We start from the raw sequence: 19,010 nt of genomic DNA on the forward strand, positions 1-19,010 counted from the left end.
ATCCTTAGTTGTCAGTTATAATCATCAAAATTAAAAGAAATAAACATTTGAAATATATCAGTCTGTGTGTAATGAATGAATATAATATACAAGTTTAACTTTTTGAATGGAATTTGTAAAATTTCTCCCTCCTGCAACTATTTGATGATATTCTAATTAAATCACCAGCACCTGTAGATCAAAGATGAAAAATATAAAGTTTATTTATTTTGTAACTTATGTTTTGGACAAAAAAGAAAGAAAGCCACTTTCATTGCAGTCTTGCACATGAGGTAAACTTTTGCGAGTTCCGTTATTAGCTTATGAGCACCTGTGCTAGTAAAATAACAAAAATAAATGCTTAATAGAAATGTTTTATCGAACCAAGTCCATACATACATATCATAGGTGACTGAATAAAGTCGAGCCCAATATACCCTGCTTAAGATACATACAAATTAGCATATAAAAGAATGACCTGATGCTCATTACATAAATAGATTTTCTATTGTGTGACGGTTCAATGAGTCTTGTGCAGTGAGTGCTTGTGTGTTTGTCCCGAGATACAGGCTGATTGCTGGTGGGCGTGGCTTTACACCTGAACCAGATCAGGCTACTTTAAAAGACACACTGTCAAACAGAGAGAGGGAGAAATATCTTCTCATGTTACATACTCCTATACAGTAGGTGGCGGTATGCACCTTTATAGTCATGGTTGCAATCTGCCAAAAAACGAAAAGAAGAAGAAGAAGAAGAGAGAGGGAGACAGCCTAAGAGTAGTGTGATATGTACAGACTCACTATCAGTTTTGAAGAGTTTAGAAAGTGGAAAATCTTTAGCAAGACAAGATATTTTAAATGAAACATTACAGAAGCTATACAACATAAAGCATTTAGGTATAAAGGTGAGTTTTTTGTGGGTTCCAGCCCATGTCGGAGTAAAGGGAAATGAGGTAGCTGATAAATTGGCAAAGGAGTCATTGAAAGATCCTGAGATCAACATCAGAGTACAGATGAGTAAAGCGGAAATTAAGGGGCTGATCGGGACTAAAGTGAAAAAGAGGTGGCAGAGGATATGGGATAATGAAATAAGAGGAAGACACATGTATAGTATACAAAGAAATGTGGGGGTGGAAAGAACAACTATAAATAATAGGAAAAAGGATGTGATAACAAGATTACGTATTGGGCATACTTCATTAAACCAAAGTCTACATAAAATAGGTAAACATGAAACTGGTAATTGTGATAAGTGTGGATATCCTGAAACAGTAAAGCACATATTACTAGATTGTATAGCATACAATAGAGAAAGACTTGAGTTAGTTCAGTCACTTAAGGATATGGGTGTAACCAATTATTCACTCAAGGAAATATTAGGATAAGGAACAAAGTATGAAATACACGAGAAAGTATTAAAATTTATAAAGGATACAGAACTGGTAAAAAAGATATAGCCAAATAGATTTTTTTTTTTTTTTTTTTTTTAACCAAGTAGTGCTCCATACTCCAACCCAGTAGGTGGCGGAAATGCACCTTTAGTTGGTTTGCCAACCGCCATATAAAATCGGGGGGGATTGGGTGAAAAGGATCCTCCTCAAAATTTGTTGGAATATGTAGATGGTTTCCGTAGACGTTTATTTTTAGCTGGACTGAGTGCTCAGAAAAATCTTGTTGGAGCACAAGATAAGATGAAGAAACACTTTGACAAACATACCGAATGCCGTGTTTTTATACCGGGTGATCAAGTGCTGGTTTTATTACCTTCATCTGGCTCTCCTTTTTGCGCACGGTTTACTGAACCATATACTGTTCTTCGAAAAATGGCTGACCAAAATTATCAAGTTGCAACTCCAAATCGGCGAAAGGTTAAACAGTGTTTTCACGTAAATTTACTTAAGCCTTATAATTCTCGTATTTCTGACACTCAACTGGTTAAGCCAACTGTTACTGTTGCTGCTGTCCCTCTGGATAATTCTCAACCTTTTTCTGTAGAAGGAGGGGAGGATGTAATTGAACCTGGAGACTGTGTTTTGCTTCCACGGTTAAAGAATTCAGAGACCCTTCAGAATCTGGAGGTTTTGTTTTCACATTTGTCAGAGTTAAAAAGGTCAGAATTGATAGTTGTTGTTTTTTCCTAGTTTGTTTGCAGATGTGCCCACCCGTACGCATCTGATCCAGCATGATGTGGATGTGGGAGATGCGCGACCTATTTGTCAGTGTTTTTACAGGGTTCCCATCAATAAGCGGTTAATGCGCTGGATTCTATTTTTGCAGCCTTACAGTTTAACTGTAAAACACATCAAGGGAACTAATAACGTAGTGGCAGATGCATTATCCCGTGTTCCTGACTAGATCGAATAGTGTACTGTAAGTGTTTGAACAGTTGTTACTATTTTTCTGTGCTCTCTGTTTGTTGCCTTAATATGCTTTCAGGATCCAGATTGCTGGGGATAAATTGAGTAGTCTAGGAGAATGGAGGTGACTGTGGAAAACACTTGTACTATGGAGATCGGATCTCATATAAAAAATAAAAAAAAAAGAATGATTTTGAAAGGAAAGTATGCTTTGTTAGTTTATTTTTTTTTTAGATTCTTTGAGAGGTTTTGAGGATCCTTATAAGATATCGGATCTTTTTAAAGGGGGGTGTGTGACGGTTCAATGAGTCTTGTGCAGTGAGTGCTTGTGTGTTTGTCCCGAGATACAGGCTGATTGCTGGTGGGCGTGGCTTTACACCTGAACCAGATCAGGCTACTTTAAAAGACACACTGTCAAACAGAGAGAGGGAGACGATGGCTCGCTGGTGGCTCGGTTCTGGAGGCTTCTGGAGAGCTGACGGGATGTGTGGGCTATGGGAGATCACAGCCGTTTCGGAGATCTGATGTCAATATGTTGATTCGAACTTCTCTTTATGTTTGGTTGGACTGATATCACTTGAGCTGGCTTACTTACAATTACATGCTGACACGCTGACTAACATTTATACTGCTCTCTTGACACTTCATGTTTATTACTTTTATTTAAATCTTATTGTTTACGCAGCGGTTGTGTGGCGTCTCCCTTACTTTGTTGCGATCTTTGAGAAGAATCGTAACAATTGTTATAAATAAATATACCTGCTCCATAATGGTCACATCTCATTTTGGGTAAAATTTTAATATAATACTAAAGTACTTTGTAATTTAGTAACTTAATTAGTTTTTCAGCAAACTACTTTTTTTTACTCTTACCGGAGTCATATTATTTTTCAGTACTTCTACTTGCACTCAAGTAAATTATTCCATAAATAGCAATAGTTTTACTTAAGTACAATTTCTTAGTACTCTTTTCACCACTGTGATGTTCTAGCAAACAGCTAAGAAAATGCAGTTACAATTGTTACAATATTAAGACTGCTTTGAAGACTGTGCCAAAGCAATTGAGAAAAACTGTAATTAAAATTAAGTTAAGAATTATTTAGTTTTTACTTTTTCTATCAATTATTGTGTTTACTCAATACATCTCATTTTCAGATGGCTATGGAAACAAAAGTGTATAATCATATGAATTTTATGCATATATATACTTCATACAGGAATGAAGACTGTAACACTCCAATGGAAGAACGATTAAGTGAAGTTCTCAAAAATAGTAAATCAAAAAAAGGACCCACTACTAAATATATACTCAATACAACAGTCTTAACTAAAGGAAAATTACTGAAGAATGAGAGAATTGGGGGAAAAAATGACAAAAAACCTACTAAAGTCATATTGATGGTTGGAGAAACAGGAACCGGGAAGAGCAGTCTCATCAATGCAATGGTCAATTACATCATGGGTGTCAGATGGGAACACAAGATTTGGCTGGAGGCAGTCGAGATATCAGATGACTCCGAGTCTCATACAGCAGTAGTGACTGTTTTTGAGGTTAATGCACAGGACAGTCCATTTTCTCTCATTGTTATCGACACACCTGGCTATGGTGACACAGATGGTCATAATAAAGACAAACTCATTCCAGAAGCTTTACAGCAGTTGTTCAGATCTGAAGATGGCATTCATGAAATCCATGCAGTATGTTTTGTGTGGAAGGCATCAGAAACTCGCCTACATGAAAGACAGCGGTATATTATGGATGAAATTTTATCATTATTCGGAAAGGATATAGAAAAGAACATAATTGTAGTCATCACAAACTCCCATGAAACTGTACCCAAAAAAGCTCTTAAATTAATACAGACAGCAAAAATTCCATGTGCAAAGAACAAAAATGAACCTGTTTATTTTCAATTTAACAACTGTCAGAGTGAGAACTTTGATGAGGAGGACAGAAAGAGTTACAAAGCATCATGGGATCATGGAATTGAAAATTTCAAACAGTTTTTCGATTATCTGAATGGGATAAACCCAAAAAGCTTGGATATGACAGAAGGTGTCCTTAGAGCCAGAAAACAATTGGATGCCAGTGTAAACAATTTAAAAGACAGAATCGTGTTTGCAGACTATAAAAAACAAGAGCTGGAGCAAGCAAAAGCAGCTCTGGAGGAATGTGAAAAAGGCAGAGAAAAAGAGAATAACTTTGTATGTGAAATCGATGAAGCCCATAAACAAGAGGTCCAGATAAACTCATCATGGTGGCACTTGAGCAAACAGGCGACCCGCTGCACTGACTGTAAGGAGAACTGCCACTATCCAGGATGCTGGTGGGCCAAAGATCTCAAATGGTGTAGTGTGATGACAAATGGAAAGTGTACAGTCTGCACTGGGAAGTGTGACCACACTAAACATGTTAAAGATGACAAAATGTATGAAATTCAAAGAAGAAAGGTCAAAAGAACAAAGGAGGATCTGAAAAAGAAATATGAAAAGGAGCTTGGAGAGAACAAGAGTTTGTGTATTGGACTAGAGAATGAGATCAAATGGCTAGAAGCAGAGAAGATCAGGCTTGTGGAAGAGTGTTATCAGTGTTTGGATAAATTAATGGAGACAGCATTAAAATCTACATCCATGTCTTCTGTGAAACATCTGGACTTCATGATTGAAAAAGTGAAGGAAACTGGGAAACAAGAAAGAGTACAGAGACTTGAGGACCTTAAAATAAGAGCTCAGATGGAAAATGTGGGATTATATAGATCAAAGTGTGAAACTATAATTATTTATTTGTAGGTCTACATCTTATGTGACTGTTATAAATTTATCTTTTGTAAACTTAATTTTTATACATTTACAAGCAAATTACAAACATTCTTTGCCAACAGCAGTGACTCAAAGAAAACAGGGAAACATGTTCCTTGCTGATCAGTTTATTGTCAGTGTATCCAGAAACATTTTACCAGTTGTCTACCTTTGTATAAAAATGTCCATTTTCAGTTGGAGTTGCAGTCATGTATTACATTTTACATTAACATTACATTTAGTCATTTAGAAGATGTTTTTATCCAGAGCGACTTACAAATGAGTACAACGAAATCAATCAAAAACAACAAAAAGAGCAATGATATATAAGTGCTATAACAAGTCTCAGTTAGCTTAAACACCGTACATGTAGCAAGCTTATTTTTTATATACATAATAAAAAAAGAAAACAGATAGAATACAAAAAGATTAAAAAAGCTGATACTTTATTTCCTTTTTTTAAAGAAAACAAGCAGTTAGTAAATGAATAGAGAACAAGCCTATTTTTTAAAGAATATAATTAAAATAGAGAGTGCTAAAGTTAGAGAGTCAAATAAAAAATGGAAGAGATGTGTTTTAAGCTGATTCTTGAAGATGGCTGAGGACTCAGCTGTCCGGATTGAGTTGGGGAGGTCATTCCACCAGGAGGAACATTTAATTTAAAAGTCTGTAAAAGTGACTTTGTGCTTCTTTGAGATGGCATCAAGCGACGTTCACTTGCAGAACGCAAGCTTCTAGAGGCACGTAAGTCTGAAATAATTAATTTAGGTAAATGGGAGCAGAGCCAGTGGTAGTTTAGTAGGCAAACATCAATGCCTTGAATTTTATGCGAGCAGATTGGTTGCCAGTGCAAATTGATAAACAGAGGTGTGAAGTGTTTCTTTTCTGCTCATTAAAAATGTATCTTGCTGCTGCGTTCTGTATTACTTGTATATTTAATAAATTTCAATTTAATAAAGTTTTTCTATCACTGGACCATTTTTGGAGGGTGTAGCTTCATCCAGTTTATTGTTATTGTTTTTCTTGCATTTAATAAAAATACATACAGAATATATCTGGTTTTTACTACACAAATCCTGGGGTATCCCTACAAGCCAGAAAAAAGGGCCATACTTGCCAAGTATGCAGAATTTTCATAAGCTCAACCTTTACCCCTTGCTAAAATTTAGATATTTTCAAAAAAATCCAAAAATATGTGTGTGATCTCCTACTTTCCCATCCAACCTTTATCTGCTGAACTGTTAACAAATGTTGATATTTTCAGTGGTGTACTAAAAAAAGAACTATTTTTTGTTTTCCAGTCAAACTATTTACAATTATGACTACTACTCTTTTGATATCCTGTATATATGTTTCCCAAATCTCATCCTCAGTAATTTGGTTAAATTCAACCTCCCACTTTGTCTTTATGTTGAGGCGGAGGAGAATCGAATTGAATTCTGTAGCCTCTTTCTACAATGTGCAGGACCCATTGAGACAGATATGGCAGTAGTTTCCACGCTGCTAAATAATCCACACTCGAGACTTACCTCTGGTGTAATCAGAAAAGCTAGCTCGGTGCCCTGTAACAGCGGACCGGCATGAGACAGCCGAACTAACCGTTCTAGAGACCTCCGCGGAGGCAGTGAGCCACTCAGCACCGCTACATTTCCGGGCGGTAACTGGGCGCGATTCTCGCGGGAGACCGCTGTGCCCTGTAACTCCAGCAGGGTTGGCAGAACGATCTCCTGAGGGCACTGAGGCGAGACGGACACAATGTAATGTAATTCTAAAACTTAGAAGCCCCGCCCGAGATGTAGCGAGGACAGGGAGGAACACACGGTCTGAAATGCTGCTTGCCTTTGCCCATTTTTTGTTAGGTTTTGTAGGGTGCTTTTGGCATACTTTTTGGGGGATGACAAACAACACTAAATAATAATCACAAACGTAAATGGGCTAATATTCTATGACTTTGAGGAGAAGCGTTTAGCATTTGTCATCAGTCATAGCGAGTACTAATTAGTCTTAAATAGACTGCACATAGCACTTCATTTTTTAAAAACATAAAAAATATTTTGTCCTGATGTCAACAAACTTTATAACCTGTAGATTAATGAAAACTAACACAATGCACTTACTGCTTTTAATGCGACCATTCTAATGATGGACAAAACACATAGATGGCAATATATGCTGGTTAAAAACCTTGTAACTACACTTGAGATTGATTATGTTAATAATATAATGACATATGCAAGTGACCATATATAAAGCCGCAATATCAATATTGGTAACAGTGTTTACAGTTGCGGCCAAAAGTAATAGCAGTGACATCAATTTTGTGTTGTGCAAAATTTGCTGCTAAACTGATGTGGTGTTCATTCACATTGTTTCTAGATTATATTATTTTACACAATTTGATAGGATTCTTTAGTGTCTTAACATACTTTGGTTAAAATTTCTCAATGGTAGTGTAAAACAACACCCTTTTTACCCTGTCAAAATCAGCTCTGTTTTCAACAAACCATTTTAGTACATGTTCCTGTAAATGCTAATGAGCTCTGCTCATCCTGCCCCTCTCTTCCGTGGGGTGACGAGCAGTTCTCATGAGACGGTTTAATTTAGCCGCAGAACTTGCTAACTAGTATGTTATTATGATTTGCAAAGATTCATAAAAGAACCTTAAACTCGCTTCTTATGTAGGTGAGGCTGGATCACGAATGATTCACGTGAACATAAACTCATTTAGGTAGATTGGGGGGCGCATTGCTTTCATAAACAACTGTAATCCACTGCATCTTCAGCACCTCAGGAGTAAATGACAACTGCTCTGTTCATTATTACATCCAACAAAAGAACACCTCAATCACAATCACGCGTTTCCACCGCAGGAACATTACCCAGGAACTAGGAACTTTGGCCAGGTACTAAATAAAGTTCCTGGTAAAAAAATGCCCCTCAGAAAGTCCCTGCTGGCGAGGTAGTTCTTTTTCAAAGTTCAGGAACTCTCGGTGGCGGGACTTGGCCGCTAAACATCCTGATTGGTTGAGTACACGCAGCATTGGTTGAGTTCAACCACCACTTATTCGGATCTTTTTCAAAATATTACTGTTATTGTGTCATGAAATGTAATTTCAAAAGTATTTCAGGCGAGAATGTAGTTGTTTAAAACTCAAATCTGTGGTTTATTTATAAAGACAGCACCTATTTAAAAATGTGTTTCGCTGATCTCGGAGACGGTCAGCTCCACGCGATCAGCGGGAGCTCAGTGCTTATGTATCCGCCGAGAGCAGCCTCAGCTCAGCTAGCCCTTCTGGTGTGTGCCGCTGGCTTTGATGTCTCTGTAGTGGTTAAACATAAAATATATTTCTTTTTTGGTAAATCTAACAGGTTATCTTTGGTCTGTATTCAATTTATCTATATGTTAAAGTGAAAATAAAAAAGGCAAATTTATATAATATTTAGTTTCATTTGTAATGGCTGTATTTATACACATATCCCTGAACTACGTACATTTCTGCAGCTGTTATTATGTTTAAATGAAAACGAAAGGAGGCTGTGGTATTTGATGTCCTATTTCGTTTTATTGTAAATATACAGAGAGGAAATTTGCAGTAGCCATGGTCAGGTGACTGAAGTTATCAAGTATGCTGCTGTTTGCAGATTTACCGGATTTGCGTCATCGCGGACATCACACTCCCGAGTCGAATGCACAAAGTCTGAACTACCGAGGATGCACGCCCAAAATCAGCGTACTTTTTGTATTGAGAAACATGCGCAGACCTACGTCACCAGTCTATTTGCCTAATCTTCACGGTACTTTACACCGCGGTGGAAACGCAGAAAGGAACAGGTCTGGGGGGAAGAAAGTTCCTGGTACAAATGTTGCGGGTAATGTCGGTGGAAACGCGGCATTAGGAGTTATTCTGGTCGACATCTGTGCTGGTGTTGTAACAATGACGGACTGAAGACAGCTCACTTAGGGTGGGTCTAAGGTAAGACGCTTGTGTCAATAACCAATTAAAACTACCGGTACGTTAGCCGCTATAGTTAAATAACAAGAAGAAGAAATACTTGCAGTAAAAGTGTTTGTACTATCAGCCAGTGTGTAAGATAATACATTAAAATATGGTAAGACAAATCAATTTTCAATATCAAGCAGCAAAATGAACTGTATTGTACAGCTCAAAACAGCTGGAAGCAGATGAGACCGGAAGCTAGACCCATAAAATTTACAAATGGCCAATTTTTACGGCTAGAAAAATGTAGATATGAAATTAACATCATCCGCTGCTCAATATACAGCATTAAATTAAGATAAAGTTTGGTTCTATGTCAGAAACGCTAACTTATCTATAATGCTTACAAGAAAGCATCTTGAAGTACAAACAGAAGTAGCATCAAGCCACATTTGAAACTGTGTGTATGTTAATTAATGTTTTTGCTTAAAACTCACTTTAAAGGGGTCATATGATGCTGGTAAATAGAACATAATTTTGTGTATTTGGTGTAATGCAATGCAGTTTAAAGTAAAAAACAAAACAAAAACATTTTCCATATACTGTACATTATTGTTTCTCCTCTAAGCCCTGCCTTCTACAACAATACTACAACGAGAATAAAAGGTATGCCTTCTTATTTGTGTGAACATCTGGGTGGCATTATGCAAATCTTCCCACATCATGCCGTAGAGATGTGGGGGAATGTTAGAGCGAGCCGGTTTAGGGGAGTGTGGAGGAGTCTAAACATTTATAAATAGTATCTCTGGAATTTGAGACTTTAGTGGCGCTTTAACCACAGGTTATCAAACAAGCGCATCAAAGCACATTTTCCCAAATAGACGTCAGTTTTGCCTCGCTGGTGTGTTATATTTGATGGCTGCAGTCACAGAAAATGAAAGAAAAACACTATAGTTAAAATATTTAATATGTAATATTTACCGATGAAAGTTTGGTACTTACGAAGTTATGTGCATTTCTTAGAACGAATTCAAGCAGGATAAATGTGCAGTATTTATATTATATGAATTATGTGTTATATTATTCTAAAGAAATGGTGGTTTACTTTGCATCGAAGCATTAAAAGTGGTAGCCTATTTTAGTGAGCTACAGTAGGTTGCAGTGATGCGCGGGTCAATGTATAAACAACCTGCACCCGACCGATGTTTCCACCTACCCTGCCCGCAACTCGGACCGCAAAAAAAAGAAAATATTGTACCCGACCCGCTTCCTGACCTGGATTTTTTAAAAGTAGTAAATGCGTCGCCCCTTTATATTAATTTAATTACTTAAATAGGCTATAGCCTACAGGATAATAAGCATTATGACCGCATAAGGCTTGCCACAAAGAACCGGTAAAGTAATGGATTATGCATGTGTCTAAATGAGCAAGGAGACATTTAATTGTTTAGTAATAAACTGAGTTTTCTGTGTTCCTGCAAAGATGACACATGAGGCTCATTTGGTTTATTGAAAAACGATTGCACTGATTTGCATGTTTCTTTATGATGTGCTTTTTTCTGTGGTACTCACATGCACCATGTTGCTTCACGTCGTATTCTCCACCATGTCCCACAGAAAAAGTTCTCTCTGTTTCGCCATCTACAGGTCTTAACCAAGAGTATGTTGTGGTCCATTCGCTATTAAAAGTGCATATTATCTTTTTCGTGGCCACACTGGCCATGTCTGCTTCCCTTACGAAAATTAACCATGGTTTTACTATAGTAAAACTGTAGTTAACTATGACTGTAGTAACCGTGGTATTTTGGTGCGAACCATGGTTTTTAAAAACCATGGTTTTGATACCATGGTTTTACTTCAATTGTATTGTAGTAATAATATAGTAAAACTATAGTTTTCCATGACTGTAGTACTGGTAGGCCTATTTTTAAAAACCATGGTTATGATTCCATGGTTCTACTACAGTTATATTGTAGTAATACTACAGTAAAACCATAGTTACCATGGTCTTTGGAGCAAACCATGGTTTTTAAAACCATGGATCATGTACCATAAATTGGTTATAGTGTAGCCATATGGTTTTACTAAATTATCTTGAATTACATTTAAGTCATTTTAATTACAACAAACATCTACAAAATAACAACAGAAAGAAGTTCCCATGATACAGATTTTATTACAGAAATTACATAATCTGAAGGAAATAAACTTGCATTTGTTCTTAGGTGACATAACTACAAAGTTGTACAAAATTATTGCTGATAAAGTGGTGCTGTGCAATGGTTCAGTTGCTCATTTACAAATAAAAAAATAGCAATTTGTTCTACTGTAATAATGATTTATATACAAAAATAACATTGTACAAATAAACATGACTAAGAGCACCTTTAAATACACAGCTATCTCCTCTAAAATGTCTATAACCTGTAAACATGTGCCAAAGCATACATTTGCAATTTATACTGTATATTAACAGGATTACAACACCATTGCTTAACAATGAATTACTTCATTACTTAAAAACACAACTAAAAGTTTATTTTCTTTTAAATGGAAAATTCTTACATACTACAAAATAAATTCAGAAGAAATGAGCAGTTCTGTAAAAGAATGTTTAAAATGGTATCCACTCACAAGAGATGAAGACATAGAGTCTCCTCATGGGGGATGAATACTCCACACTTGAAATTCTTTGTTTCAAAAACATGTGATGCAGCATCCATGCCAGTAGCTGTCAGTATGAAGTCTGTCATATAGGCCAGTAGGTTACAGTCCAGCTTTGGTTTGGTTCTGTCTTGACCTTCAGCCCAAATGGATGCAGGAGCTAAAATGAGAAGAATACACACCACATTAACACACAGCTTGCTGGAATACTCAACTGTACTATTGAGTAGCCATGTAACAATGTCCAAGTGCAATAATGTCCATTTAGCCAGTGTTTTCATAAATAACCCATAAATTATTAGGGCTCCAAAAGCCAAGCAGAAAGAATCTACATTATATGATCAGCTGAGTGTATACTCCTTTAAAGTGTATACTCTTGAAATGTTAAACAAAACAAAAAGTACTAGTCTCATATATACATAATTTCACAAAAGAGAAAATGGGTTGGAATAAAGGACAAAAGAGATGGAGAAAGTATTGGTTTGAGTAGAGACATCTAACCAACAAAGGGATAGATCTCTAGACACTCAATTCAATCTTAAATGCATAAATAATAAGGAATTGAGAAATACCCAGATAGATAATCAAGAAAGGGTTTTTATTCACCCAAAGCTATTGTATTGTTTCAAACTGGAAAACAGTACATGAGTCTTGTGGACCTATTTTATGGTTATTTTTTATTCCTTTTACAATTTTAAAAAAGATTGGCTCTGTTATATTTCACTACATGGTAAGAACAAATCAGAACATTCTTCCAAAGTTCACGTTTTGTGTTCCACAGAGTCATAAAGGTCTGAAAAAACGTGCGAGTAGATGATGACAGACATAAGATTTTTTTTTTTTTTTGGCAAGTTAATTATCCATTTAATGTTTATCATATTTAATTTGGGGAGTTATACTGACATTTGTTAGACAAACATTCATTGGATTGTAAATGTACTTGCCAATAGAACTCACTTTCTTTCAGTCCAAGAATTCTTTTTTTTTTCATGTTGGTATAGACTGGACAGGTCTTTTTAGCAGACTGGGGACCAAAAAAAAAATTGAGGTATAGAGTACATACACTGTTAAAAATGTATTGTATTTTTACAGGAAAATCCTGGCGACTAATTGCCGTGAATTTACAGCAAGTAATATACAAGAAACATACTGTTGATTTAATACAAAAAAATTCTGTGTTTATACAGCAGTGTTGCTGTGATTACAGTAGCATTAATACAATAAAATGTTGTATTTTGTATTGTTGTCGTACAATCCTCAACAGTTGTGACAATCCCGAAAAACAGAATTGCAGCAATGCATGCTGGGAGCCATGAACATGTTTTGTATGCTGGCATGAAACATTTCACCATGGTTGTGTTTCATATGCCAAATGTTAATGTCTGTGAGTTTATAAATAACCTAAAACATGTTTTAAACAAAAAGTTAGCAAAGACAATATTTATACACTGTTAAACATCAGTGTACGAACCACAACAGTGTTTCAAATTACTTATTTTTATATCAGTTGGTTCACTTAAACCATTTTAGTGCAGTCAGTAGGTTGCTATTAAAACAGACTTGCTAAACTGCTTTATATATGCAGAAATGTTTTCTGAAAACAACTGCAACTGATGCAGAAAAAAGTAGTTCAGCAAAAGTTGAGGGTCAAGAGCACAACTGAAGCAAACCCTGGACTTTTTTATGTTAGAAAGAATATGAAAGTACCAGTTTTAATGCTATCCCACAATGCTTTGTGGTGTCTGTAAAACAATGCTTCTACAGTGTAGTTACAATAATATTACAGGACTGTCCGTTTGTCCGCGTTTGCATTTACAATAAAAACCATGAACACAGTGTATTGTTGTAAAATGTATTGTAAAATTACATCAATTGCTAACAGTGTTATAATCATTATACGTTTATTGATGGCATTCACTACGACTTTACTATTTACCTAGCAAACAGCTGATGGTTTCACACTCTCTCTTGTCTGTATTAAAGAAGATGATAATTAGAAATGACATTTTTGCCAGTCGCAAGTTGTCCAAAATCATTAAATGTAATGCTTAAAGGGTTAGTTTACGAAAAAATGAAAATTCTATCAGTAATTACTCACGCTCATGTTGTTACAACCCCGTAACAAATTAAGATATTTTTGATGAAATTTGAGAGCTGCCTCACTCCTTCATAGGCTTCTAGGTAATTTCATCCTGCTGGCCCAGAAAAGTTAGTAAAGACATGGTTAAAATAGTCCAAGTTACTACAGTGGCTCAACTAGAAGTTTATCAAGCAATGAGAATACTTTTTGTGCACAAAAAATAAAAATATATAAATAACGACTTTATTCAACTATTAATTTTCTTCAGTGTGGGCCTCTGACATGAGTTCATGAGAGCGCCACGACGCATACGTGAGAACTGAGAAGATGACGCATGCAGATGGGTCTGGATGTAGTGTTTAAAATGGTTCTAAAGTGTGCATTTCCTGGATGTCCGAATCGTGAAAAAAACCAACAAGAAAATGTAAAAGTGCCTCACCAATGCCGCAAAATGAATGGCTTACATTTCACTTTCCTATCAAATGATCGTGAGCTTCATCTTCTCAGTTCTCGCGCATGCGTTTTGGATTTCATCAAAAATATCGTAATTTGTGTTCCGAAGATGAACGAAAGTCTTACAGGGTTGGAACAACATGAGGGTGACTAATTACTGACAGAATTTTCGGGTGAACTAACCCTGTAAGATCTGTGCATGGGAGACAATTCTGTGTGGATGTCAAAATATATTAACAATACAAAACAATTTTAGATTCAAATTCAATTTCTATTGTTTATAGATCTGCCAGGTTCTCACACCAGCCAATCACAGTGCACTCCCTCTCCCGAATACTGATTACTCAGACCTGCACCTCATCATCACACTCATCACCTACATCATAAATACACACACCTTACCCCAGCTCATTGTCCGGTCTCATTACCTTACCTCATCCAGCGGCAGACAGTGAGCCTATGTTTGATCAATTTAGCCTTCTCAAATCATTATGACCTGCCTAAAATAAAATCTATAGATATAAAACAGTTCAAGCATATAACAATGTTTAAACGTAAGACCCAGATAAATGTGTGCTATATCCAATAGTTTGTGCGAAGACGCTTCTGGACATGGAGATGCCAGCGTGATCTTGCATTTTTTCAGTGGATACGCCTTCATTTTTGATCATAAAGGTAAGAGTAATACATCATTTGTAACTGCAAAGGGTCTTTTATTTGTGTGCACTCACAGCATCAACAAAACGTTGTCCTTTTATAAAATAAAGAAAACAAACACGATGAGCTTTCTGCGTCTCGTCTTTAACATAAGTACAAAAAAACAGACACTGCCTAAATTATAAATATATCTATAGACATGCTTAATATATCTATAGAAAGCTTTAAATGACAACTTAACGAAATAAAACAAATCGAAAACAAAACCTCTTTCTTTTAATCATAATCCGTAAAGATGCACTTCTCTCTAATGCTCGTCTGAGGAGATGGCGAGTCCGGATCAGCAACTTCATCCTTGAGACACAGACTCAGAAAACACTAGTTTATTAGTAAATAATTCAAATATCTCCTTACTATTTCCCCCTGTCACATTTATGGTATTTACTTTTGCCGGTGCTTTGCGGCAAGTTTGAGCTTATTGCGTGTATTTGAACGTCTTTTCAGCTACGCTGATAGCACACACCATACCGTTGCTGCGGGACACTAAACACCGTCCAGTCGCAGAAGCACGGTTTCGTGTTGTTTCCGCCAGCGCGACAAACAAGCAGAAAAAAGTCGGGGTCCGTCAGGCTCAGGCTGAAATGTAGAGCTATGTCTGTTGTTGAACCACAGAGAGACTTTCGGAGTCGCGGAGAATTATTTTTTCCTTCGAATGGCTGGTCACACTGGTGTGACCTCTGATTTTTTTTAGTCGCACCATTGAGAAATTAGGTTGCACTCTAGAGCCCTGAAATAGCCTAGTTCCTTCAAAAGTAGAAAAATATGCTATAATAAGTTTTGAGATTCTAAGCTACTTCAGTGATAAATCACAGGACAGCGCTGACAACTAGTTTCTGCGTTCTTCACATCTACTGTTTATATGAGTGTTCGTGCCACAATGCAGCTGCGCGAACATGGTAGCTCGATATAATAATACACATCCGATCGTCTAATTGCTTGAATGTCCAAACCATAAAACAAATACAACTGACAAAGTTTAGTGAAGACGCAAGGCTCACCGCTCCTGCGCCATCACTATGTGTTGAACCAGCGTTCACCTCCGTCTTTTGCTTTTATGCCACTGACTGAACGGGGCAGAGTCATATGGCTACATACGCGGTAGTTTGCTTTTAAGGGGGAAGTATTAACAGGATTAAAAACCCGAAATAACCGACATGGGAAAATTACGTTGGTTAGAGGTTCTGAATTTCGGTTTCGATTACTTTTCGATTAATCGTCCAGCCCTAATGCAAAGTGAACTAACTTGAACAAACAATGAACTGCTATATTTTTTATCAGATTAAAAAATACTGTAACAAATGTGTTGAAAAAAAAATGGGGAAAGCTGCACTTGCATCTGCGCAACACTGCGCATGCGTGTTAATGAGACAACTTTCTATTTCTGCTGATATATCTATTTCTTTCATAGCCCTTTATAATTTGATCTCTTAATTTGATCAGACTGTGCTTATCAGCTGTTTGGAAAATAAATTTGTGCAAAATTACATTTAAACCTCTACTAAAAGCGGTTTAATTTTTTTAAGCATTTGACAGTAGAGCAGAATCTGTGTGGGCTTGATAAAACTGCACAGTTTGTTTGATTGCATAAAAACACCAAAAAAGTAAAATATTTTTTATTTGAATTTATCCACTTAAAAGCTTTTCACGCTATTAGATGTATTTATCGTGCCTGTGTGACGTCACTCGCTTAGTTTAGGTCCATTTTTGACGCCTCAGGGCGAAAGTTGTATTTTTATTTTGCAAAAGCACCGTTTTTTTAAGCAGATAAAAACATACCTACAATATGAAATTATGTAACGTTACTTACACTCTTAGTTTTATGACAAAAAAATGAAAATGTGAGTGAATAACGTCGACCGTTCTGGGATCAAAATATGAGCAAAATAAACATTTTAAAAGAATTTTCACTGAGGTCCAAAAACTTAACTTACCTGACATTTTAAGAATTTTCGCAGGGTAGAGCTGATACTGGCCCTTTTTGTCAGGCCATCTCACCGTTATCACGGTATCTTTTTTCCAATGCTGTGGGTTCAATTTGTCCCTAGACACTCCGCAACCACTCAGGTTTACCCACTTGAGGTCCCCTACAGCAAACGAGTCCTCTTCAAAAAATGAAAAAAGGCAGTGGAAATTCGACACATCCATTTTCCCACAAATTAATCTGAATAAAGGCTAAGCTTAAGCAAGCTGGAACTGGAACTGGAACCACAATTTAAACTGTACTGTAACCGTCCGTTTACTTCTGAGCTGACGCACGCGACGTCACGCGAGTACGCATACACGCCAGTAAGTGGTACGTATAGCTACGGTCCATGTATCTTTTGGTCATTTGATTTTCTATTTAAAAATAAATAAAGATAAATGAGAAACGATTTGATTTTCGTTTTAAGCAATGCAAAACGAAAATGTGGCTGGATTTTTCGTATTTTTGTTTGTGGGTAAAAAATGAGATTATGCTTTAATATTTGTTTGAATGTGTGGGCGGCGCTGAAACCCTTTTCAAAACAAAACGAAAAAAAAACGAAAATCAAACCGTTTCTCATTTATCTTTATTTATTTTAAAATAGAAAATCAAATGATCAAAATATACACGTATTTCGCGCCCTTTTCATTTTGAACTGTGAGCCCGGTAGTGGCTGCTATCAAGTTTTTTTCCGTTTAGCAGCGATACGTCTGTACCTAATCTTTCTTTACATATTTGTTTAGAAAATGTTAAACAGTTGTTGAATCAAATTGACCTGATAATGGCGCAGCGAGGCCCATACAAGAAGTATCTTTTGGACGTGGAGACCGAGATGCCTGCAACTACCAAAAGGCGCAGGTTGCAGGTAAATAATTCATGTAGAGAGGCATTAGGTTACATTGATATCCACGGAAATCATCAGTTGCTAAAATACAATGTGTATGACTCAATAAAAATGTTTTGTGGTTGATTTCATGAGCTATATTTTTGAGTCAGCAAAAAAAAAATCTAAATTTATCATGTAATTTTTTAAATGTTACTGTAAACAATTTATCTGTTTGTTTATTTTTGTAAAACTATTTTCAATATGAAAATAGTTTTCACAATCCAATAAAACAGCCAATTTATGTATGTAATGAGTGGAGCTTATAAAGTCTCCCAAACTCTGTCCATAAACATAATTAAGCTTTACCCAGTAACTGTTATGTAAAGAGAGAGGCAGCTGGACATCAAGCACCACATGAAGTCAGTCGCAACTTCATTTTCATGCTAACTTAAGCTTTTAATATTTTTTTCATCAGTGCATAAGTAGCCTATCAGTTGTCTTGTTTTACAATGTGATGGTGGACAAACACTTATCAATTTATATCTTAAAACATTTAGGCAAAAGATGCCCAAACAATACATGGCGACATATGTTCTGAAATGGAATCTCAGGTTTGTGTGATTTAATTTATGTAAGAAGTTACTAAACTAAAAAAGTTTTTGATTTTAGTAAAATTTACTTTTAAGCCAAATAAACAGAAACACCTGTTAATGTTATAATGTACATTTTAAAGAGTCAAGTATGTGGTCTTTGAATCATTTTTCCAAGCAATGGCATGATAGATAAATACTTCTGTAATACAATATTTTTTTAGGAACCAGCCAATTCAGAAAATTTTGAGGTACTTCCAGAAACTGAACATGAGGTCAGTATTAAATGTAATTTGATTTAAGTGTATTTTTGTCTATAATAAAAGGTCCTAAAATCTCAGCCAAGTAATAACTAATGTGAATAAAATTTGTAATGTGATGTGTAGCAATACACAGATTAAGCAGAGATTGAAGATGTGAATGAATATCCAGAAGCTGTACCAGAGGTAAGCTAAAATAGTTATATATTACACTTTAGTTTATTATAATGTTTGATTAGGATTCAAGCTAATCTCTGCAGGACATACAGCGACAATTGGTATTTCTATCTGATTTTAGAAACTATTTTAGACTATTTTAGAAAGTCTGACTGATAAAACTTTTGCTTTTGCAATTCCATATTATGTCATACTTGTGGTACAGACA

General features: G+C 36.0%; 1 protein-coding gene and 1 long non-coding RNA gene across 2 annotated transcripts; both read left to right on the plus strand.

The window, feature by feature from the left end:
* The first annotated feature begins 3,574 nt into the window (after positions 1–3,574).
* On the plus strand, positions 3,575–5,125 carry LOC132105992 (uncharacterized). The gene has a single exon (XM_059511573.1). The coding sequence runs from the start codon at positions 3,575–3,577 to the stop codon at positions 5,123–5,125; it is 1,551 nt and encodes a 516-aa protein (XP_059367556.1).
* Positions 5,126–17,640: 12,515 nt separating this feature from the next.
* LOC132106182 (uncharacterized) lies at positions 17,641–18,811 on the plus strand. The gene is made up of 4 exons (XR_009424052.1): positions 17,641–17,814; positions 18,333–18,386; positions 18,590–18,640; positions 18,752–18,811. It is a non-coding gene; the product is annotated as an uncharacterized LOC132106182 (long non-coding RNA).
* The last annotated feature ends 199 nt before the right edge of the window (positions 18,812–19,010 follow it).

The sequence above is a fragment of the Carassius carassius genome, chromosome 26 (genome assembly GCF_963082965.1).
Source record: "Carassius carassius chromosome 26, fCarCar2.1, whole genome shotgun sequence".
In the NCBI taxonomy this organism is placed as follows: Eukaryota; Metazoa; Chordata; class Actinopteri; order Cypriniformes; family Cyprinidae; genus Carassius; species Carassius carassius.

Excerpts from the sequence above, each read along its gene's own strand:
- LOC132105992 (XM_059511573.1), top strand. The coding sequence starts at position 3,575 with ATGGAAGAACGATTAAGTGAAGTTCTCAAAAATAGTAAATCAAAAAAA.